Source organism: Nothobranchius furzeri, chromosome 17 (assembly GCF_043380555.1).
Source record: "Nothobranchius furzeri strain GRZ-AD chromosome 17, NfurGRZ-RIMD1, whole genome shotgun sequence".
NCBI lineage: Eukaryota > Metazoa > Chordata > Actinopteri > Cyprinodontiformes > Nothobranchiidae > Nothobranchius > Nothobranchius furzeri.
The window spans coordinates 21,150,255-21,166,750 of NC_091757.1; the positions used below are offsets into that span (position 1 = coordinate 21,150,255).

Here is a 16,496-nt window from a genome sequence, read left to right on the forward strand (position 1 = left end):
GGTGAGCAAGAATCCCAGAACCACACGGGGGGACCTGGTGAATGACCTGCAGAGAGCTGGGACCACAGTAACAAAGGTCACCATCAGTAACACACTACAACGGCAGGGAATCAAATCCTGCAGTGCCAGACGTGTTCCGTTGCTGAAGCCAGTGCATGTCCAGGCCCGTCTGAAGTTTGCCAGAGAGCACATGGATGATACAGCAGAGGGTTGGGAGAATGTCATGTGGTCAGATGAAACTAAAGTAGAACTTTTTGGTATAAACTCAACTCGTCGTGTTTGGAGGAAGATGAATACTGAGTTGCATCCCAAGAACACCATACCTACTGTGAAGCATGGGGGTGGGAACATCATGCTTTGGTGCTGTTTTTCTGCTAAGGGGACAGGACAACTGATCCGTGTTAAGGACAGAATGAATGGGGCCATGTATCGTGAGATTCTGAGCCAAAACCTCCTTCCATCAGTGAGAGCTTTGAAGATGAAACGTGGCTGGGTCTTCCAACACGACAATGATCCCAAACACACTGCCCGGGCAACAAAGGAGTGGCTCCGTAAGAAGCATTTGAAAGTCCTGGAGTTGCCTAGCCAGTCTCCAGACCTCAACCCCATAGAAAATCTGTGGAGGGAGTTGAAAGTCCGTGTTGCTCAGCGACAGCCCCAAAACATCACTGCTCTCGAGAAGATCTGCATGGAGGAACGGGCCAAAATACCAGCTACTGTGTGTGCAAACCTGGTAAAGACCTATAGTAATCGTTTGACCTCTGTTATTACCAACAAAGGTTATGTTACAAAGTATTGAGTAGAATTTTTGTTATTGACCCAATACTTATTTTCCACGGCTTATGACCGTGTCCCCAGGGGCACCCTGTGGGGGACGCTCCAGGAGTATGGGGTGGGTGGCTTTCTGTTAAGGGCCATTCAGTCCCTTTACCAGAGGAGCGTGAGTTTGGTCCGCATAGCCGGTAGTAAGTCGGACCTGTTCCCAGTGAGGGTTGGACTCCGCCAGGGCTGCCCTTTGTCACCGGTTCTGTTCATCACTTTTATGAACAGAATTTCTAGACGCAGCCGTGGTGTGGAGTGTGTCGAGTTTGGTGGCAGGAGAATCTCGTCTCTGCTTTTTGCGGATGATGTGGTCCTCCTAGCTTCATCCAGCTCTGACCTTCAGCTCTTGCTGGGTAGGTTCGCGGCCGAATGTGAAGCGGCTGGGATGAGGATCAGCACCTCCAAATCTGAGACCATGGTTCTCGACCGGAAAAGGGTGGCTTGCCACCTCCGGGTCGGGGGAGAGGTCCTACCTCAAGTGGAGGAGTTTACGTATCTCGGGGTCTTGTTCACGAGTGAGGGTAGGAGGGATCGGGAGATCGACAGGCGGATTGGTTCGGCGTCTGCAGTGATGCGGACGCTGAGCCGATCTGTCGTGGGGAAGAGGGAGCTGAGCCAGAAAGCCAGGCTCTCGATTTACCGGTCGATCTACGTCCCAATCCTCACCTATGGTCATGAGCTTTGGGTAATGACCGAAAGAACGAGATCGCGGATACAAGCGGCCGAAATGAGTTTCCTCCGTAGGGTGGCCGGGCTCAGCCTTAGAGATAGGGTGAGGAGCTCGGACATTCGGGAGGGACTCGGAGTAGAACCGCTGCTCCTCCGGATCGAAAGGAGTCAGTTGAGGTGGTTTGGGCATCTGGTCAGGATGCCTCCTGGACGCCTCCCCGGGGAGGTGTTTCGGGCATGTCCTGCCGGCAGAAGGCCCCCGGGTCGACCCAGGACACGTTGGAGAGGTTACATCTCCAATCTGGTCCGGGAACGCCTTGGGGTCCTGCCGGAGGAGCTGGTGGACAAGGCCGGGGAGAGGACGGCCTGGAGCTCCCTAATTGGGATGCTGCCCCCGCGACCCGGACCCGGATGAAGACGAAGACTTACAAATAAATTCTTTAAAAATCCTGCCATGTGAATTCATGGATTTTTTTTTCACATTCCGTCTCTCACAGTTGAAGTGTACCTATGATGTAAATTACTGACCTCTGTCATCATTTTAAGTGGGAGAACTTGCACAATCGGTGGCTGACTAAATACTTTTTTGCCCCACTGTTTAGTGCTTACATTGACTCCTCGGAGTAAAAATCCAACAGATGTAAGCTCACTGCCTGACCAAGCAGAACAGCACTGTCCTCAGAGATAACACATGCATACTGTCCCCTCTTCAAAGTCCTCAGAGGACCTCACAGCCACATTCCACCTTTCTATGTGGCAACAGACTACGGAAAATTGCCATGAGGTCTTTGCTAAAAATGGCACTGTGCTGAACAATACTCGTGTCCCGTCAGAAATCATGGAAAAATGAGCAGAGCACAAGTACAGCTACACAGCGTACCCTACTGGCCTTCAGACTGTTGAGGAGGCAGAAGCTCTCGCCAAAAAGCAGCCATGTCTGATGGATGGATGTATATTCTGAAGGACAGGATGGGGCATTACAGGTCCAACTTACAAGGCTTGGAGTTCCAGAGGACACTTGCAACTCACTGAAGAACAAGAACCCTGATGACAAGGCTGGATACAGAATGCCTTCTCACTGATCTAACTCTGGGGGATTAACACATTTTACCTAGGGGTGGAATATCTTAGTCTTTACCTCCTTTTATGATCATCTGCACATCACTCACTATTTTAAAGTTGTGTGCAACAGTCTTGTAATATTTTCATTGCTATATTAATTAAAGGAAAGTAGAAACTTTAAGTGGACCTGTTTCCAAACGCCCAGACAACTCTGATGCCATCTGGAGACATTGAGATCCATTTCTGATCAGTGTACATCCACATAAAAATGTTGGGCCACACAAATTGAAGCCTTTAAGGAGAAGTTGGAGTTGTTAAGATATTTTTGGTACACCTGTCTAGGAGGTCCAGGAGCAGGAACACAGAATATTAGGTTAAATAAAATACAGATCAAAACTCATTTAACCCTTTTAAGCAGCTTTATCCCAAAGGGAACCCTGTAAACGGAACAGTGGTGGCGATTTACCTGTGGAAAACTAAAAGCACCTCTCTAACAGCAGGAGGGACACCAACAAACTCTTAGGATGGCACAAACCAAAAGCTACAGGGAACATGCCACTCTGGTATAGAAGGTTACTGTATTAGTGGCAGCTGGTGAAGTCCGTTCTTAGTGGGGCTAAAGAATATATAGTGATGTAGATCTCAGACCATACGGCTTCAGCCCACCTGGTTTCTATGTCTGCATGTCCTCAGGAAGACATCAAGTGCTGCAGAAACCTGTTAATCACTCATTCATTTAGACCAGGTGTGTGGCAGCAGGGAGACACCTAAAACCTGTAGGACCGGGGTTGAGACAGTGGTTTTCCAGGAGCACCACTCAGAGCAGCTCGGACCGGCTCAGCCCGGCCCGACCGCTGTTCCCAAGGGCACGGTTCAGTATGTTCCCTCTGCTTTCTCAATTTTTAGTCCCTGCTCCATTGAGGTACCTGGCAAGGCTGAGTCGGGTCGGCATCATGATTCTGGTTGCTGATTGGCTAGGGGGCGGAGTCACTCGAAGCTCCAGAGTTTTTTGCCTTGTGTCTCACTGCCTGCAGCCATTTCCTGGTTCAGAGTCTGACAATAAGCCATAAAACAGAACAAAATGTCCAGCAGCGCCACCATTTCTCAGCTGAGGCCGTTGTGTTTCTGTGGAGCATTCAGGTTACCTTACACAGTTTACTGATCACCTTGTGTTGGTTTGTCATGAGTACCACTAGGCCACTGAGAAGAAAAAAATGGTTCTTTTTATTTTTAGAGAAGGAGCCAGGAAAGAAGAACAAAGTACCCATATTAAAGTAAAACACATCCTCCCACTACAACAGATAATCTTCATCTACAGAAAGAACTGAGGTTTGAGCCCCAACAGAAAGGAAAGCAGAGGTGGGCTTGGGGTTAATGCTGCTCTGACGATGGAAAACAGGTTCATGTCTTTGTTTAGAAGACCTGAGGTGAGTCTGCAGTCTGGTTTCTAGTTATGGTCTTTTATCCACTGCTCCGTCCATTGAGTTATTTGTTCCAGGTTCTGCTCCAGCTCCTCAGGGGTGTTGTTTGGTAGCTGGTGGACGATCTCCTCCCGATAGGCTTCCATTGCCTCTTCATAGATGGTCTGGAAGATCTCACACTGCACATTGTCGTGCAGCTTCTTTCCTGTGTAGCCCCTAGAAGTTCCACAGAAGACAAAGACATTGAGGAACTAGTGCTGAACTGTTACACAACCTGGAGAGCTCATATTCTCTGAAGGAAGTCTAATCTGGTTGGTCACCAGTTCCATTCTGTTCTCCATCTCAATAACTCCTTCAGATGGTTATTGTTTGAACAGCTCTTGGATGTAGCCATTAGAGTTAAACCATTAACCTAGGTCTCACACACACACACACACACACACACACACACACACACACACACACACACACACACACACACACACACTTTATTCTCATATTTGTAAATAAACCATTGTTTACTTTTAAAACATTACTTCTGACTCTTATGTTACGCCGTCCTTCCTTTCACCATCCCAGACGTAACATAAACGGGGGCTCGTCCGGGTTTTTGTTTTTCCCTATGAAGCATATTTTTGTGGCATTTAGTTGAAAGTAACGTTTGGCTTACATTTATTAGTAGGGGGTTGTGGCTTCTTTTGATTTGGGGGCGTTTGTGTAGAACCCATCGCTTGAGTCACTGAGGGGTTGCCGCAATGCGACCTGCTGCACATAGCAGCTTACAGGTCCCGGAGCAGATACTGAAAATCTGGTAACCCTAATAGTGGACTATTCAGAGTGCCAAGGCCTGCTGCCAACTCCCTCAGCTGCTGTCTGCCATGCACCTGGCCCATCAAGTCCTAAGCATGTTTCCGTAGAAGGGGCGGAGCCGACTGAGGAAGATGAATCTTCCTCTTCAACTGGACAAGTGAGTGAGACTTGCTTTTGTACCGACACAGAGATCTTTCCTGTGCTTGTGTGGTAGGGCTGGGCAATAAAATGAAAATCTATCATTATCGATAACTCTTATTGACATCATTGTTCCCATGTCAATAAATTAGAAATGAAAAATGAATTAAAAAATGAAAAGACGTGTAGGTTGGCAACGTTCATGTCCCTTTAAGAAGCTGTACCAGCTTGAGTCCCTAAAAATGTGACTCAACGTGATACATGTGACATAGAGGTGGGAAAAATTATCGATTCAAAGATGAATCGCGATTCAGCCGTGCATGATTCCGCATCGATGCAGCAACGCGAGGACAATAAAGTTTTGAGGTTTTATAATTACTTCTGGGGACAGAGTTGCAATGACATGCGCACTGCGTTGCCCTAGCGCCAATTTAAAACAGAAAAGGCGGACAGGGATACAGGGCCAACAGTACCAGTAATCAAAGATGTACCCGTTACATTTAAATCTGATGTCTGGGCTAATTTCGGTTTTGGGATCCTGGATGTGAAATAATCACTTAACAGTATTTGGTTACTATTTTTAAGTTCAGTAATATTCTATCTTAAAGCTGCTCTACCGAAAACATTATTTCTTATATTATTTCAGTAATTATAGGCAGCACACTTTAAACATTATTGCTCACTATAGTGAATAGATGAATGTTCTGTTTTTCAGGGATTTCGAAATCAAAAAGAAATTGAAAACTATTCTACTGCTTTTATTAAGTAATGAACATTTTTGTATGAAGAATCGTGATGCATTTCAGACTCAAATCAAATCGTTAGGCAGATAATCGGAATCGGTTGGAATCCTGAGGCAGGTAGAGATGCACACCACTAATGTGACAGCCCCATCTAGTGGACAACTTTTGTCTCTAGTACTGAGCATGGAATGGAATATGATTTAAAATGTAACTCGAGCAAAAGTGCTGTTCTAATCTACAGAACCAGTCAGGATCAAAGGCTTCGTTTTCCTATGTTTGAGTTGTCCAGCAACAGTCTTGCAGTCTGTGAAAAGATGAAATATCTTGGACACTTTATCACAGCCAATGTGAGCGACAATGATGAGATTTACAGGCAGTGCTGCAAGCTATATGTGCAAGCAAGCAAACACCACTGCACCTGTTAAAGTGGCATTATTTAAAGCATACTGCACACCACTATATACTGCACATCTGTGGTCATTCTATTAAAAGTCTAGCTTGCACAGGTTACAAGTGGCCAGGGGCGCAGATAGGATTTTCAATCTGGGGTGGACAAAGTTCCAATGTCCCCTCCCCCAAACACATACACACACACGCACGCACGTACACACACACACACAAACTATTGCAAGAGCCCTAACTAGAGCTCAGTCAGTTTGCGTAATTTCATCCAATGGTTTACGAAAAAACTAAAACTATTATACGTGTTTGAAGAAAGCTCTGCCTGATCAACACCATCCAAGTCAGTCATTTGTTATTCTCCCAGTCGATTACTAACCAAAACCTCGTGCTTTATGCAAAACATTAAATGATTTTCAGCATACTAATCTTTACAGAAAACATAAAAGCCCTAAAAAACTGCACATTTTTATTTAAAAAACAATATTCACTTATAGGGTTGGGCATCATTTTATTTTGAACGATTCCGATTCCTCGTTTCAATTCCGGTTTCTGTCGATTCTGATTCATTCAAGACCAAGCCCCCACAATGCGGCTAAAAAATTGAGGCCAACCCAGAAGTACCAACAATTGCAGTTCCACCCTCATCCACTAGAGGCTGGTGTGTCAGAAGCGAGCAAATCCTCATTGACTCCCATGTTAAAAATACCAATTTCACAGCAGAAATAAACATGTTTACAGCCTGGTACCAAAACATGTTTTTGGTTTAAATGATCTAGTTTACACTCATGACAACTCTGAGGGGGGTGAATATTTTTCTCACTCTTCTGTTTAAGTGTATTAAAAGCCTAAAATTCTGTATAATTAATGAGCATCAGACCCACGTGACCACAGAGCTAGCTCCGTGGAAAGGCCTCAGTACAGCCTCAGTCTGGCCTGGAAACTGTTCCGGGATTTTGAGTCTCTGTGTTTGTGTATTCTGTTTTGGATATTTTTTGTGCAATTGTTGGGCAAAATGACTTGCTGTGGCATTAATTGCACTAATAGAGCGTCCAAGGAGTCTCCACTTCATTTTTTTCGGTAAGTAAAGTTATATTTATGTATTTTAGGTCACTGCCGAGCTGAGCTTAGATGTTAACATGTACTGTTTAACCATGAAATTTAAATGTAATAGGGTAAAACCCAGTGCATTTAACATAATGCTGCACTTTAGAAAATGGGTTGAAATATAACATGTTGGTGGAGCTGGGTTCCCACTATCAGCTTGTGGAGCTCTCGGGAGACCGATGTTTTCCACCCGTTCTCCCCTCCCCGCAGCTCGGTGCATCTCTGTCTGATCGCGGCTTCTGTCTGCTGCGCGGGCTGACGGCTTGTGGAGCTCTGGGATGGAAACCTTTCCACCCGGTTCTCCCCAGCGGCAGCTCCGCGCATCTCAGATCGCAGTGGCGCTTGTCTGCTGTGCGGCTGCCGGCTTGTGGAGCTCTTGGGAGACCTCTGTGTTTCACCCGGTTTTACCCAGCGGTCAGCCCGGCGTATCTCTGACTCAGAAGCTCTGGTGTTGTGTAGGGCTGTCGCGGTTGAGGAATTCCCCCTGCGGTGATTCAGGGTGGCTTGATATTGCGGTGTGCGATATTATTGCAGCCCTTTTTTTTATTGCAGTACTATCTAAACATAATGTTTACACATTTAAAAAAGGTTAAAAATTGCCGTGCCTTCTTTTATAACACTTTACTGAATGCAGATCAAAGGGCAGTAACAACACAGATCACAGTAACGTTTGTTTCTCCGACAGTCGGAGTCCGACTGAACTTAAAAACAACAAAATTCAGGAGAAGGTTAAACTTTTAAATGCAAATTTGGCTGCAGCATCTAACAAATAAGAAACAAGTCCCCATTTTGTTTAGTTGTTTAAAATCAAGCATAAAAAATGACATGTACCAGGCGCGGGGCACTATCATTTCACTTTCACTTTCACACACACACGAATGACGGTGATTTATAGCTCGGTCACGTCCTTGTTACCCACAAGGAAAACCAGCATGTTAACCATATACGGTTTGAGAGAGGATCTGAGAGGGGTGGCAACATTTGCAGCAACACTGAAAACCCTCTCGGACGGTGCGCTCGTTGCACTAACGCACACGTACTTGCGTGCGACTGGCGAGCAAAGGGAATCTCTCCCGGTTGTTGCTCCACCATGTCAGGGGGGGTTCTTTAGGGTGGATGCATTCCTCCTGCAGGTAGCGAGTGAGCTCCAGCTCGGCTCAAACTCTCTTCGGGACGGTTGCAGAAGCAGTGCTTGTCCGGGACTTCAGCAGGTCTCCGAGCGTTTATTATTATTTATTTGCCGCTGGTGGCAGCTCTGTCTCGGCCGAGGACTCTGGCTGCGCAGCAGCTGACGTACTGAAAACCAAAGTGCTCCCAAAGGAGCGAAGTAACGTTTTGTGTTGATACGAGTGCAGCCATCCTTCTCAACATGCATCATTGAGTTGAATCACGTTCAGTAATCGCGGTGGCCCATGATGCAGCGCGGTGGGCTTCTTCATATTGCGATATTTCATTTTTGCGGTTACCGTGACAGCCCTGGTGTTGTGCACAGTTAACTCCGGTTGTAGCTAGGTTGCTACCTCCAGTAGCTTAGCTCCCACCTCCGCCTTAGCTTTGGGTTAGCTTCAGGTTAGCTTGTAGCTAGTTCGACCGGGTGTCATCAGTTGATCCAGCCTTACAGCCCCACCCTCAGCTCCTCCTCTCTTCCCTTTTATGGAATTGTCTGGGCTTGACGGGACCTGTGACACGGTCAAAATGGCGGTGGTGGCCACCTCCCCTTTAGTCTCAAAAACGTGTTAATGGAGTCTATGGAAACCCATTGTCCAATATTTTTATGTCAATGTTCAAGACATGACATGTTTTACATCAGCCAGCTAACCACGGGTCCTACTTGATGAAATAATCTTAACTTCAACATGAATTTTAACTCTAAGTACAACAACATCACCTTCATTTAAACCAGGGGTGTCAAACTCAAACTCACACGGGGCCGAAATGAAACTCTGGGACGGAGTCGAGGGCCAAACTTAATATTTTTGAAAAAGTGACGGCAAATTTGCACATTTTCTTTATCAACATGTATGCAATTTTGAACTTTTAAATTTGGAAACAAACATATTTCTGCATTAACACTGAATGTGGAATAACCAAATTACACACGAGCAAGTCAGTTTTAAATAAAAGGCATCAGTGGTATTCATTACTTGTGGTATATTCAGCATTTTTAAAATCTTTTAAATCTTTTCTCACGGGCAAACAACAAAATAAAAATATCATTTCATCTTAAATGAAAATGCAACATCTCACCTGTTAACTTTCATGTTTTGGAGCAGAAAAAGAGCATAAAACCAACATATTTAAAGCTCAGTTTGCTCCACTGGTTTACTGTGATGCTCACCTGTTCCAGCCAGATACCTGCATCATGGGGTTGATCTGAGCTGAGGAGGAGACTCCTGTTGTTTTGTTCATCTTCATCATAATAATGACAACATTATATGACAACAGGTGCTCACATAGGTTTGTGCTGATGAACATGTCTGAGCAGCTTGACCGCGTTGGTGTGTGTCGGGGAGGAAACACGACAGCAGCCACAGAGTTGTGCTGGTTTGAGCGTGTCGCTGCTCGCTGGAGTTATATCAGCTCTGTCTGGACGTTAGTTGGAAAACTTTCTCTTTCAGTCGTGAACACATTACTGAGCGGCTAGAATCTCCGTTTCTGGGCTTCAACGTCAGAAAACAGCTGAGTGAACTCGGCGCTGAGTGAGAGGAGTGTAGTTTGTCCGAGACAGCGGAGCTGCAGACACCGGCAGCAGGCGCTGGAAAAAACACAAAGGAGGGGGCGCGTCGGCTCCGCGCTGACGCCGCAAAGCATCATGGGAGTTGAAGTCTTTGCGGTAAAATCGGCCAGCGGGCCAGTTTTAATATATTTTTGATATTTATCTCGCGGGCCACATAAAAATGCTCCGCGGGCCGCATCTGGCCCGCGGGCCTTGAGTCTGACATATGTGGTTTAGACAAAAACATGTTTTGGAGAAAAAAAGAAACAGACTTGCAGCACAACCAGTGTGTTTGTTTCTGACCACAACCAAAGACTGGAAGAAGCCTCTGGGATGAGAGGCTAAATGTCTCCAACGTATCCAGAAACGTGCAGCTGTTTTCAGCTAAAACTCTCAGGATGATCACGTCCAGGATGACTGAGAACTACACCTCCATGCTGCAGCAGCATTCAGTCACAACAGGAAGTGAAACTTAACCGTAGCTGCTGTCAGTAACAAGCTAACAGATTTTAAACATTAAAACTCTCAACAGAAATAGTTCAGAAAGGGAATTAAAATGTTCACAACATTGTGTGTGATTTATTATTATTATTAATATGATTATTTATGGTGGCAGAAGCTGGTGTGGTCCACCACAGAGAAGCTGCTCTAGCATGATGACTTTAATTATTCTACAGGTTATTGTTTAGCCTTCTGACGCTCGCTCACACACACACACACACACACACACACACACACACACACACACGTGTGTTGGTGAGCGTCTGCGTCTGACTGCTGACGCTCCGTGTGTGTTGTTATTTCTGCAGTGAGACAAACTCTCCTCACACCGTCCAGAGTTTGTTCTTTAAAGCTTCTATTAAATCCACCGTGTTGACGTATTTAGATAGATAGATATTTTTTATTCGGTCAACAACAACAATTTATCAATTTTACATAAAAGTAATCAAGCAACCGAAAAAGGAATAGGTTGAAGCCTAGTGGCTTATAATTAGCCTATCCTTAACTCCCACAGGGATAATCAAATCCTTAACCAAGAGAAAAAAAAGTAGAGCTAACAAGTTTCCTCTAAGCTGCAGGAGTTAAAGTTTACATCACGGAGTAAAAGTCTGGCAGACGCGTTTGTTTATATCTGGGTGGGGGAGGGGGGACAGCTGGTGTGATCAGCTCTGAAAAGTGTTGATCACAATTTGTAGATCACGTTTGCTTTTCATGGAGATCGGCCACAGATTCCTCTTCCGTCGGCATTCTAGGAATAGAAACTAGGAATCGAAATAAAACAACTTTGAAGGATTCCGGGAAAACTAACAGTTGGAACCGGTTCCAATCGATGCTCGATGCCCAACTCTACTTATCACTTAGAGCAGTGGTTCCCAAACTTTTCAGCCTGACCAACAGATGTTCTTTCGTATTGTTACGCTACTTAGACATTTTTATTGTATTTGGAAAGTTTTTAATTTATATATAAATATATAAAAGCTCTTTTAAAATTTTATATTTTACCTTTTTTATGATTATGTGGCACACAACTGCCCCTTTTTACTGCATTTCTTTCACATTGCCGCTACGTCTGTCACGTTAGCGGTGTTTTACCATCATTTCTACATCCATCACGTCCCAAAGAAGGTTAATCAAACATCAAACCCAACGTTTGGAGCTTGTAAGCTCCACACACCTCTCGTGCAGCACCAGCTGTCTGATGCTGCAGCAGCGTCAATCTTCCCGGCTGGATGAGTGAATTTCTTCATCAGAGTCAATAATCTGCTTCATAATCAGAGTCAGTCAGTGTTTCCCTTACATAGGCGGCCCGCCACGGCTGAAATCCCAGCGCCACGCCTACAAGATCCCAAGTTTTATTTTGTTTTTTTTTGCGCTGTTTCCCGAAGACGTCGCAGGAACTACTCTGTTGTTGCTTGTGATCACAGCTGGCAGGCAGCAAGGAGGAGGAGAAAGGGCAAGGTGAAGTTACAGCATACGTTACTGAGTTCAGATTAGAAAGGTAGCAGTGGATATAATGCTTTTTGGTTTACATGTTTCAATAGCATTAAGATAGACAAGTGTTGACGATCTTGGCAGGGTTTCCCCAGTGCTCATTAGCCTGGCGGCCCGCCAGGTTTTCCTCCCCCGCCAGGCTAAGCATCACTTATCTATGTAAAATTGATTGTTTTGCACGTCTGACTTTAACCGCATCTAATACTGTATTACGGCGTGAGCGAAACAGCGACAATTTAAGATCGATGTGTGAACAGTGTGAGAGGACGGATGTTTTCGATCTGAACCCTTAAAACCTCCAGCAGGCTACGCTGCACTACTGACGTGTGAGCGCGCGGCGCTAACAACTTAGCGATGGGACATGTCTCGGAGAAAGCGTGAAAACACGTTGGCCGCTTCTTCTGAAGCGGGAAAATAAAACTTTAAAGTAGAGCATGACTTCAGGTCTACTGCAGCAGTAAACGTAGGGAAGACCAACTTGTCTTCCAATTTCCAAATAATAAATAAGAGGTGCATTCATCTGTGTGTCTCCTTTGATCTGCATTAGTGATATTTTCAGCACCAGAACAATGAAGCAAAGAAACAGATTCCTGAGTTTATGTTAGTAATTTTATTTATTAGGTGCATCTGACCTGTTCTATTTTTCTCTGAAATGAGATCAAATCAGTGCTTCTATGGGTCGTCTCCTCTCTGCACTAGAAACATGTACTTTATTATAATGTTCACTGTAATGCATCTTGATGTTCTTAATAAATTAAATCAAAGATATTGGTCAGTAATGCCAAATATGTAAATTTATGTTTCAGTCATTTTTATACTGGCTTAAAAATACTTCATTAAGTCTACTAAGCAGGGGTGTAGAAGGTGTTTAATAGGGCCAGCCCAGTAATGGTCTTGGACCAAAATAAAGGGGGGCAGAAGGAGATGTTTTTCCAGACGCCAAGAAAAACTAAATGCCAACACCCCCCACCCCCACCCCTCTAAGTATGTTTTTGAAAGTTTAAAACAAAAATTATTCTTGTGCAAATATCTGTGTATTCACCTTTAATACTAGTTATTAAAATGCAGCAGTTGCTGGATTGGTGCAGTTCTAAGTGGAGTGCGTCTAATAAAACAATATTGACATAAAGGTGAGGCGTGTCATAATGCGCCACTATGCAGCCCTTACTTACACTGTTGGTCTACGCAGTAATCGTTCCTTGCCTTTTTCGCTTCGTCCTGCATCCCAGCAGCAACCACTTTGGCGCCTCTGGAGTCGGTGTTTGTTTACGTCATGCTGCATTCAATGTAATTGGAAAAATGAGCTTCAAGCGCTTAACCTCCCATTTTGTTTTCTTTCTAGCCTTAGTGCGGGGAGCGGATCGGGGTCGATCTGAATCTGGGGGGTGGGGCAGAACCCCCCACCCCCACCCTAACTGCGCGCCTGCAAGTGGCTTACCCCTTCTTTCCACGGGAGCCGTCAGCAGCACGTTACTGCAGCAGCACGTCTTGCTCGCGTAAGCTGCTGCTTGGCCCTTCCCACGAGATGCAAAGCAGCAGGGGAGCAGCTGTCACCGACCGAGCACGAAGTCACACGAGTGTCTTCATCAGTAAACACAACAACAAGCAGGAGAAAACTACAACATGGTTTGTGTTTTATGGTCTGTCCGTTCTATAATCGCCAATACGGACCTGAAAAACAAAGGAGACCGCTAGCTAGGTGATAACTTCTCACGGGGCCGCACAGTTAGTAACTTTTTTTTAAAAGTAAAGCAACCGGAAGGCAGTACGTTTCTTTATTCTGAAAATCTCGGGAGCTTCGCTACGTTTCCGCGTCCGATTTCCTGTCTTTCCTTCCCCAAACATGTCGAACTTGACCCGTTTTAGAGGCGTCGCGCGTAGAAAATAGAACCGGCGCGTAAGGGCCGCGACATGCTGCTCCTGAGACGCGGCCGACTCGCGCTGCTGACGGCTCCGGTGGAAAGAAGGGGTTACAATGATGGAATGAGAATCCTCCTCAAAACTCCTAGGGGAGGAAGTGCTAGTCACACGTTTGTTTCTGTGAGTGTGTGCACATTTAAGAAATTCAATGTTCAAGTTTATGAGACGGCTGAATCCCACTGTGAGCTGCTCTCGTGTGTCTAGGCTGAGAAAGCACTGGCTAAAATATTTGGGTAGGTTTATCTCAACTAGTAAGTTTACTTGTTCCTTACTCCCGCTGCAGTTATATCCTGTGTTTTATACAGGATCTTACTGGTTTTAATGTTAACTGGTGTCTTTTCTTTTCTTGTGTTTTTATAATAATAATAATAATAATGCATTGAACTTATATAGCGCTTTTCTAAACACCCAAAGATGCTTTCACACACTCTCACATTCACACACTGCTAGGGATGGTAAGCTACTTGTAGCCACAGCCGCCCTGGGGAGGTCTGACAGAGGCGAGGCTGCCATTTGGCGCCGTCGGCCCCTCTGACCACCACTAACACAGGCAAGTTGGGTGAAGTGTCTTGCCCAAGGACACAACAGCAGGATACCCCTGGCGGGAGCTGGAATCGAACCCATGACCCTCCGATCATGAGGGAACCCGCTCTACCACCTGAGCTACTGCTTGTATTGTTTCTTTTATCTGTATGTTATTTTCTTTTAAAAAGGACTTTAAAGTCTGGTAATAAACTTTATATATATATATATATTATACATACATATAAATACTATACACATACATATATATACTATATACATGCCGACAGAGAGGTACAAGCTAGGCTAACTAACCTGCTCTCCAGACGGGTGTACAGCTGAGTGTTGTCAGTGCGGAGGACAAAGACTATGTGGAACCAGCGTTCAGGAAACAGATCACAGCCATGATAGTCCACGATCACACCACCCTCCTCCATCTTCTCATCCAGTTCATCCACCACCTGTTGGGTACCACGGACTCATAGTGTGTTTACTACCATCTACTGAACTAACTTCACATGCAACTACAGTCGTCTTAAGTGAAGACAGGATAAAACAGCAGTTGTAACACTAAGATAGGCAACAATGTGTAACCGTGGCATTACAAACGTGCTAGAAGCCAGCAACACTGCAGCTTAAAGAGCAAGTCACCCCCAAATAAACTTTTTTTTGCTGATAAACTAAATAAACGAGTGTCTAATCGTGCTGCAGACACGTGTCGTCAATAATTTGGCACTTCAGTGCATCTTAGTTAAAATTTAAATATTCTGCCTAAAACTGGCAGTGTTGTGCCGTTGTCAGGTAAAAACTCTGCACTGTATTTTAATTTAAATCAGCCACCGCTATTGGCTAAGAAGTATGCTATGATGTAAACTGGTACATTATGATGTCACAATGCTGTCGTGAGCCTGAGTGTGTGTGTATTTGTTAGCGGCTCCTCCCTCTCGGTCTGCCAGGCAACAGCATGTGTTGCATTTTTCAAACATGAAGCGGGAGTGGAGTTAGACTCTGGTAGGGGTTGACTTGCTCTTTAAGCTCTTTTACTGCCAGCCAGTGAAACGTCACTGCTAGTGGTCATAATGTTACGTCTGCTGTCCACCATCAGCACTCAGGACACACACTGGTCTGTTGGAGACACTCACTCTGTCCTCGTCCAGAATAGGACACTGGTACTCTTCATCGTAGCCATCATAGAGCTGGCCTGGTGACAAAAGCAGAGAAGCATGACTGCAGCAGCAGTGACCCATCCGGATATCAGCGAGGCTCACTTTTACCTTCCTGCGCCAGCTCTCCCACGTTCACGTAGCTCAGTCCTGTCCTCGTGGACAACTCCTTTCCCAGAGTGCTCTTACCTACACCTGGAGTTCCTGTGGAGGGCCACATCAACACATCAGGTTCCTTCGGTAACGTGCCCTCGTGGATGAGGATTACTACTTCATTCAGATTAACGTTGCTAAGATGCACGTGGTGCCCCGCTTGCTGAAGGGACAGAAAGAACACACCTGTGTTTGTTTACCTGTGAGCAGAATGTTGGGTCGCTTCATCCTCTCAGCGTGCTAGCTTCCTGCACGTGTTCTGCTGACGTTCACCTAAACTAGCAGCTGTTGTTTCACTACGTCATGACCTCTGACCGCGGGCGTTTAGAGGTTTAAAGCGCTAACCAGGAATACGTGACCACGAGCAGCACAATGAGGCGCAAAGTTAGTAATCCAGTAAGAGTGGAAACCACAGTGGCGGAAATAAGCAAATGCTCCAAATGCGCGTGCGCAGCCTAGTAGCAACCCTGCGCTTGCGCAGCTTGGCTGCGCAGTATAGGCTGTGCGCGTGCGCAACCATGCGGAAAGAAACCCCGCGAGGCCCCAATATTTTTTTTAACAAACTTTATTTAACAAACAATGAGTATACAACATAGAAACGAATGAAGTATACAAAACAACAGAATATGAACACACAAAGCCAGGGGTAAAAGAAAAAAGTAACAATTATAAGAATACACGCAAAAATTCACATATATATATTGTTTTGAGAGCCTTTTTGTTGGTGGATTCTGATATTGATTTTATGTACAATTCCACATCCTTAAAAAAATGACAGAAATATGGTGTTTTGTTGGTAAACTTACATTTGTGAATAAAGAATTTAGCTAAGAGTATTAACAGATTTATCATAAAAAAA

General features: G+C 45.1%; 1 protein-coding gene across 1 annotated transcript; it reads right to left on the reverse strand.

The window, feature by feature from the left end:
- Positions 1–3,754: 3,754 nt before the first annotated feature.
- On the reverse strand, positions 3,755–16,114 carry ak6 (adenylate kinase 6). The gene is made up of 5 exons (XM_070546293.1): positions 15,838–16,114; positions 15,596–15,688; positions 15,464–15,522; positions 14,637–14,782; positions 3,755–4,190 (listed from the first exon to the last, which is right to left on the reverse strand). The coding sequence occupies exons 1-5, from the start codon at positions 15,863–15,865 to the stop codon at positions 4,001–4,003; spliced, it is 516 nt and encodes a 171-aa protein (XP_070402394.1). The 5' UTR covers positions 15,866–16,114; the 3' UTR covers positions 3,755–4,000.
- Between the last annotated feature and the right edge of the window lie 382 nt (positions 16,115–16,496).

Coding starts and splice junctions, on each gene's coding strand:
- ak6 (XM_070546293.1), bottom strand. CDS start 15,865: ATGAAGCGACCCAACATTCTGCTCACAG. Junction 14,783..15,463: donor CTATTCTGGACGAGGACAGA/GTGAGTGTCTCC, acceptor GGTACCCAACAG/GTGGTGGATGAACTGGATGA. Junction 4,191..14,636: donor TACACCCGTCTGGAGAGCAG/GTTAGTTAGCCT, acceptor TGGAACTTCTAG/GGGCTACACAGGAAAGAAGC.